We start from the raw sequence: 7,664 nt of genomic DNA on the forward strand, positions 1-7,664 counted from the left end.
TGGCAACACTTTCCTTTCACTAAACATTTCAATTCGTATGTACACGCATTTCACAATAACTGCGAGGTAGTGCCAAATATATTAATAAAATTACAATTTACGTACGCAAAATGGATATAAAACTAGAACCGAATGGAAGCGAATACGACGCTAATGAAGAATCGTGTCGCAATATAACAATCAAACAAGAGGATGCCGATGAAGCCATTTGCTTTTTTGAGGTTAGTTTTTCACAACGTGTTTATTGTATGACGTAATAATATTTTCTTGTAGATGACCCACAGAATGGGCTTCAGTAAAATGCGGTATGATAATACTCTTTTTCGCATGTTGATAATAAAAGTGAAAGAGAATTTCGACTCCATAGAACGTGAAAAGATATCAAATGACTACCCACAGAGACGTCATATTAATATACGTATATTTTTTTGTGTGTATCAATGTCAATACTAGTACATACTATCTATCAGTGGCGAAGGTTGGAGGTAGGCTATTAAATGGTGCACACACTAAAATGTGTCAATCATTTTTATTTGTTTTTATTGAACTAAAAATACAATTTGGAAAATATTGTGAAGTTAAGCTTTAAAAATTCAATTAAACACTGCCAACCGAATTCATAAGAGTTTATGTATGCTATGGGCGATCCGACAAAAATAGTGCACACCTTTTCAGTCATACTTATTTGTTTTATTGAATTATGAATACTTATCACAGATGGTGTTGTTTAGTATTTTTAAAATCATTTATTCTCTGCCTATTTCAAACTATAATTGATAAAATAATATTGTTTTAACTGTAAAACATTTAAAATGATGTAAGTACCTATTTTTAATGTCATAATTTTAGATATTTTATAGATGAACGAATATTTTTTTACTGTTATCTACTATTAATTCTGCTATTTCTGTATTTACATTTATTTTCGACCATACCCAATTCTAATAAGATCATATAATGGTCCTCCACAGAGTGAAGGGTTGTATTAACAAATTTTGTTTTTACAAGAAATGGATGTCAGCCACTTGCTCAACCTATTAGGTCCATACTCAAACACCAAATGAAAAACAATGTGTGTTTGTCAGACCCAGGATTCGAACCTGGTACCCACGACACTATAGGCCACCATCGGCTAAACACTATCTACACATTATTATGTATTCTAAATTCGACGAAAACAAATAAGTATGACTGAAAAGTATGCAATATTTTTGTTCGATTGTCTATGGAAAACCAAAACTTGTATGGCTTGGTTAGGCAGAGATTAATTGATTTTTAAAAACTAACCGAACCATCAGCTATTTGTATTATTAGTTCAATGAAAACAAATACGTATGACTGACAAAGATTAGTGAACACTATTTATGTCAGATCTTCACAGCCTACTTCTGCCCTTCGCTACTGCTATCTATAGAAATGTTTGTCCGAGATAGTCTCTTTGGTTCGGTTCATCTTGTTTTTCGATTTGTTTGGATTCTTATGTGCATGGTTCATAACGAAATGACAATTTAAAGATTATCCAAAACACTGACTAGGTACTTCATAGTTCTATCCAAACCAACTCGCTCCGCACAATACTCAGCCTTAATCGAGCGATCACGAGGCTCTTCATTTAGATGTGAAACATCACCAGTTGTTTACGCCTGGGAATGTCTCAGGAGCAGATGCCCATGACTGAGGTTACCACGCACTCAAGTGATATTACATAGCTTTTTTCTAATAATAGTGCCCATTGGAGAGATGAGCACGGAGAATTAACAAAAACTAATTATTTCATAAATATCTAAAAACCTAGCTAAAACAATACAGACATACTAAACTATGTTAAAAGAGTTGCACGTCAGCAAGAAGACGCCGCAAAATTTGTAAAAGCATTATAGTAGGCCGGCGACCTATTCTCAGATATATCCAGAGGATATGGTTTTTTTCTCTCTTGTTCTACTCCACATAAACATGTTGATTGGGTGACAAGTCTAAACTATAACTTACCCAGTCAACAATTGACTGGTTATCTCCAATTCCCATTGGACATCAGGAAGGAAAAAATATGTGTGTATGCCCTTGGTGGAGGCGTCCCTCTTTCATTTCCAGGTCTTCGACGCCGCATCCAGCGTCATTTGACGTATTCTCCGAATCCAAATCACTGGCGTTTAAACCTAACCTTACCTGACATCTGTATTCAATTATATGTATTTTTCTTCCAGGATCGCAATGTAAACATGACCGATATAACGGCTGAAACTATGTCCCAGCCTGACAGTAACTATGAAAACATCTATGAAGATACAAAGCATTCATTGAAATATGATAATGCAATTGGATCTTCTTATTCTCAATTCAGCTCAGAAAATCAGGTATCATTTATATTAATTCCTCATTGTTCAATGTTAAATTATATCTCTATATTCAACCTCAATCGTCATAAGCGAATAATAATGCGTTGATAGGCACCTATCTAGCAGTGGCGAGGGGTGGAGGTAGGTTGTCAAGAATATAAATTAATAGTGCACGCTATACTTTGTCAGTCATACTTATTTATTTTCAATGAACCAAACGCAAACATAACAAAATAACGACCCATTTGATATATGTCGGTGGATGTCGACTGTAAAGATCCGCCATAATACTAATCATTTAGAGCGTACTACAGTGAAATGGCAAATAATTTTCAACAGTAGGTGCGACGAAATTTCTTACTAGTCGCCCATCGGATACCGACAGCTGAGCTGTCTGCACGTCGATTTGGTTTGTCATGGCGTCGGATGAAAATATTCTTAAATCGAGTAAAGATGACTAAAAAACTTTACGTATGCACTTATAAAAGAAAACATGTCAATGAATATACTATTATTATTACGAATATATTCAATAAACATAACATTAAATGGACGCATCGCCTAGCCACTATTATTTTAAACCATGCCTTAACTGAAGTCTACAATTTACAGATTGTATTAGTTAGTTGCCTCGCGCCTCGTTAGTTGCCTCGTAGTTAACCGTGCTTCAACCAAACCATAATAGTTTTAATATATTTTGAGAGATACGACAAAATTGTGTATATCTTTTAATTTATACTATTTTTTTTTCATTGGATGAAGAACACATTGTTGATCGTTGAAGTCCTACTTCCTAGACGAACCATAATAAAAAAAATAAAATTTTTATCTTTAAAATACCGAAAATTATATATGGTTTAATGACACTATTTTAGAGACGATAAATGACTATTGTTGACTATTATATACTTCGGCTAAGATTAGGCAGGGTTTAATTGAATTTAAAAACTAGCAAGCACCATCTGTAAATTGTAAACTACCTCCTCCCTTCACCATTGCTATCTAATTTTTGACACCCGTGTAACGTTTTAATCCAAAATACAACGTTATGTACGCTTGTGCAGTCTCTTGCCGCAAATTTTGATATTCATTTTAGATTCTTATGTAATAATTTGTTTTAATGGTTATTAGCAGAGGAAAAAGATATTCTAGCATTGCAATCAAGACGAAATCACTTTGGAAGGGTATTAGTCATTACTCCTGTCGCACATTGAAAACCGTTCCGACTGGGATAATAGTGATTAATCAAAACTGAGCGCAATATCAAACTTTCTTAAGTGCGTGTAGGATAAGGCCGTGCGCTGTATGTCCTCGTGACTCCAGCTGTGTTTTTTTTCAAACTAAAATGACGCATTCCACCAATGTGCGGAGCTTCATTTGCCAACGTGTGTTCTGTGAATAATGACAGTTCCACATCGACGTATTCGACATGTTGCAGACGAGACGAGTTTAGACGTTCCAGCCGGCTTAGTGTCATTTGAAAGTAACGATACAATTGCTATAAATTCCCGATGCGTGATATCGCATAATGGAAATTGCCTGACGTCGACCTATACATGTGCGAATGTCGCTATGCGCGAATTTACTTGCTAGCTAGTGTATTGAGTGCGTTGTCCATAAATAATGTCATTGCTTATATACAATGTATTTAAGACTAGAGCTAGAGCAATATTCATGTATTCTTGGAAATTTTAAAATTTTTGAAAGTAACGATACTAACTCGTAAATGAGTTGCCAGTGCTGCCAAAAAAATCTAACTCCATTCTACCTTCTAACTTATATACAATGACAGAAATATTGGACGAACCATCTGGAAAAAAATGACACTCACTTTTTTGTCGGGTCTACCGAATAGCATAATCTGTTCTACCGCCATATAGAGTTGATATTGCTATAAATTCGCGATGCTTTTTGTCGGATCTGCGGAACGGTTTGGTTCGAAGAAGTTCGCTCAAATGAATATTGTCACTAGAAACACTGTTCTAACTCCGTTACAATAAAGGTGATATTGCTTTAAATTCCCGATGCGTGATATCGCATAATGGAAATTGCGTGACGTCTACCTATACATGTGCGGATGTCGCTTTGCGCGCATTTACTTCCTAGACCATTTATAATGTCATTGCTTATATACAATGTATTTAAGACTAGAGCTAGAGCAATATTCATGCATTCTTAGAAATTTTTGCGCTTTATTTTAAACCAGTATATATTTAGCTGTAGGCTTAAGCGTAGGCATATAATGTCGTGGGTCCCAGGTTCAAATTCTGGGGCCGCCAAATTAACACTCATTTTTTTTCAATTTGTATTTGAGGCAGTGTATGGTCCTAATTAGGTTGGAACATCCATTTCTTGTAAAATCAATCTGTTAATACAAACCTCTATTCTGTGAAGGGCCATATGATTTTATTAGGATCGGACATGGTAAATATATATAATATATATATATATATATATATAAATGTAAAAAGCAACCGACCTTATACTAGAATCTGTTTCATGTACTTCTTCTTTTTCACCGGCGATATAGAATGCTAGGGTTTATTTAAGTCATAAAACTCTCGGTATAATTACTCACTTTAAGTTTTGAGAAGATTTTTTATTTATTTATTAACCGAATCGGGCTCATTAAACGTTTTTTTTAGGTTTCTACAGAGCAATGTGAAGCATCTTACATTGGAAGTCAAAATAATGAAATTCCACTGGCCATCGGGGTAAAAATAGATAATGTTGATAAAGGAGAATATGCAATGAAAGGAGTGGAAGACATGGTGGCTCAATATTCAGAAATGACTATAGATGAACAAGACATAAAGACAGAATTGCAGACAAAGTACGCTTTGCCGAAAGTTATTCGAATCAAGCTAAAAAGAATAACATATTTTCCACGTAATTTTGTTTGCAGTCATTGTTATGCAATATTTGGATCTTCAAATTTATTAAAAAAACATATTTCGTGTGATCATTCGAAGGTCAATAAAAATAAATCGCACAAAAGAACACAATATGCTTGTGGAAAATCTTATCAATGCGATGATTGCTCATCTAAATTCTTGCACGCCGGACACCTCAAAATACATAAAATAACACATACTGGTGAAAAACCATATAAATGCGTTGTTTGCTCATGCAAATTTTCGCAGTCCGAACACCTCAAAATGCATAAAAGAAGACATACTGGTGAAAAGCCATATGAATGCGATGTTTGCTCATCTAAATTCTCGCGGTCTTCTGCCCTCAAAATTCATAAAAAAACACATACTGGTGAAAAACCATATAAATGCGATGTTTGCTCATCCAATTTCTCGCAGTCCGGACACCTCAAACTGCATAAAAGAACACATACTGGTGAAAAACCATATCAATGTGATGTTTGCTCATGCAAATTCTCGCAGTCCGAACACCTCAAAATGCATAAAAGAAGACATACTGGTGAAAAGCCATATGAATGCGATGTTTGCTCATCTAAATTCTCGCGGTCTTCTGCCCTCAAAATTCATAAAAAAAACACATACTGGTGAAAAACCATATAAATGCGATGTTTGCTCATCCAATTTCTCGCAGTCCGGACACCTCAAACTGCATAAAAGAACACATACTGGTGAAAAACCATATAAATGCGGTGTTTGCTCATCTAAATTCTCGCGGTTTGCTGACCTTAAAATTCATAAAAGAACACATACTGGTGAAAAACCATATGAATGCGATATTTGCTCATCTAAATTCTCGCAGTCCATTACACTTATATTGCACATAAGAAAACACACTGATGAAAAGCTATATCAATGCGATGTTTGCTCATCCAAATTCTCGCATTCTGGAAATCTAAAAAGGCATAAAAGAACACATACTGGTGAAAAACCATATCAATGCGAATTTTGCTCATCGAAATTTTTGCAGTCTGCTGACCTTAAAATTCATAAAAGAAAACATACTGGTGAAAAACCATATCAATGCGATGTTTGCTCATCCAAATTCTCGCATTCCGGAAACCTCAAAAGGCATAAAAGAACACATACTGGTGAAAAACCTTATACATGCGATGTTTGCTCATCTAAATTCTCGCGGTCTGCTGACCTAAAGATTCATAAAAGAACACATACTGGTGAAAAACTATATGAATGCGATGTTTGCTCATCTAAATTCTCGCAGTGCACTACACTTATATTGCACATAAAAACACACACTGATGAAAAACCATGTCAATGCAATCTTTGCTCATCCAAATTCTCGCATTCCGGAAACCTCAAAAAGCATAAAAGAACACATACTGGTGAAAAACCATATAAATGCGATGTTTGCTCATCTAAATTCTCGCGGTCTGCTGACATTAAAATTCATAAAAGAACACATACTGGTGAAAAGCCATATCAAAAGGAATAACATAACACAAACTAGTTAAAACCATATCAATGCAATATTTGATCATCCAAATTCTTATCTTCCGGTGAACTTAAAAGGCATAAAAAAACACATACTGTTAATGCGATGTACGCTTGAAAATTTTTGCGACGCGACACATACTGACAAAAAGCCATGTAAATATCATAATTGTTTGTACACATGCAGACAGTTTTATCAATGAAAAAAGCATATTATGCTAAAGCACCTCTTAAAATTTACCAAATGATGCATGGTGACAGAAACATCCTAATACACTATCGTTATAAAATGATTACCAATACTGTAATAATTGTATGTGTGTTCTTGTTCACTCATTCGTGGTTATTTTATATCGATAGTTATTAAAGTGTACTAGTCATTGTTTCCCCATCTTTTTACAACTGTGGACCTTTAAAAATACAAGTAATATATGAATGTTATATATGTACCAAAAAGTAGTTTTGCTTGTGGCTACAAAATACTGATTTGTCAAATAAAATTGTATGAAGCAGACATTTTGAAAAATGTAGTTTCACAGTATGAACCCTTTTACTCCCATTCGGCCGATATTTCGGCCCACCATGCCTATGCGAAAACTCCATCTGGGGCTTTACTATTTATTCCAAATTTTTTTCTGTCATATTTGGTCTGGTGTAGACAAAGCACTATATTCACTTTGTGTTGGGTGTGACTAATATTTCGACACCTCCTACGTAGAGTATTGTAACTTCAAAATCGCAACTTTACAGGAGAGCGGTTTAAAGATACAAAAGCTTGGTGTGAGTCGACCTTTTGAATGTTATGCACCAAATTTGGGGTGTTCATTTTTAATTATAAATAGATTTGTTTTGCATTAAAGGATATCTAATATTTTCTGTGGTTTATCAGAAAATGCAGTTACAACATTATAACGCGGAAAAGAATTTGTTCGAAATATTGTATAAA

The 7,664-nt window shown here is 34.7% G+C and overlaps 1 protein-coding gene across 1 annotated transcript; it reads left to right on the forward strand.

Moving 5' to 3' along the window:
- The first annotated feature begins 37 nt into the window (after positions 1 to 37).
- LOC147077063 (uncharacterized) lies at positions 38 to 7,233 on the forward strand. The gene is made up of 3 exons (XM_085940676.1): positions 38 to 221; positions 2,205 to 2,354; positions 4,982 to 7,233. Exons 1-3 carry the CDS (start codon positions 111 to 113, stop codon positions 5,855 to 5,857), a joined length of 1,137 nt encoding a protein of 378 aa, XP_085796802.1. The 5' UTR covers positions 38 to 110; the 3' UTR covers positions 5,858 to 7,233.
- Positions 7,234 to 7,664: the final 431 nt, after the last annotated feature.

The sequence above is a fragment of the Rhyacophila brunnea genome, unplaced genomic scaffold (assembly GCF_057557595.1).
Source record: "Rhyacophila brunnea isolate RB1 unplaced genomic scaffold, BYU_Rbru_1.0 scaffold_13, whole genome shotgun sequence".
In the NCBI taxonomy this organism is placed as follows: domain Eukaryota; kingdom Metazoa; phylum Arthropoda; class Insecta; order Trichoptera; family Rhyacophilidae; genus Rhyacophila; species Rhyacophila brunnea.

Bases quoted from the DNA above. Each gene is read 5' to 3' on its own strand.
- LOC147077063 (XM_085940676.1), top strand. From the start codon at position 111: ATGGATATAAAACTAGAACCGAATGGAAGCGAATACGACGCTAATGAA. The intron at 222-2,204 runs GTTAGTTTTTCA...TTTTTCTTCCAG, and splicing joins AAGCCATTTGCTTTTTTGAG to GATCGCAATGTAAACATGAC. The intron at 2,355-4,981 runs GTATCATTTATA...CGTTTTTTTTAG, and splicing joins AATTCAGCTCAGAAAATCAG to GTTTCTACAGAGCAATGTGA.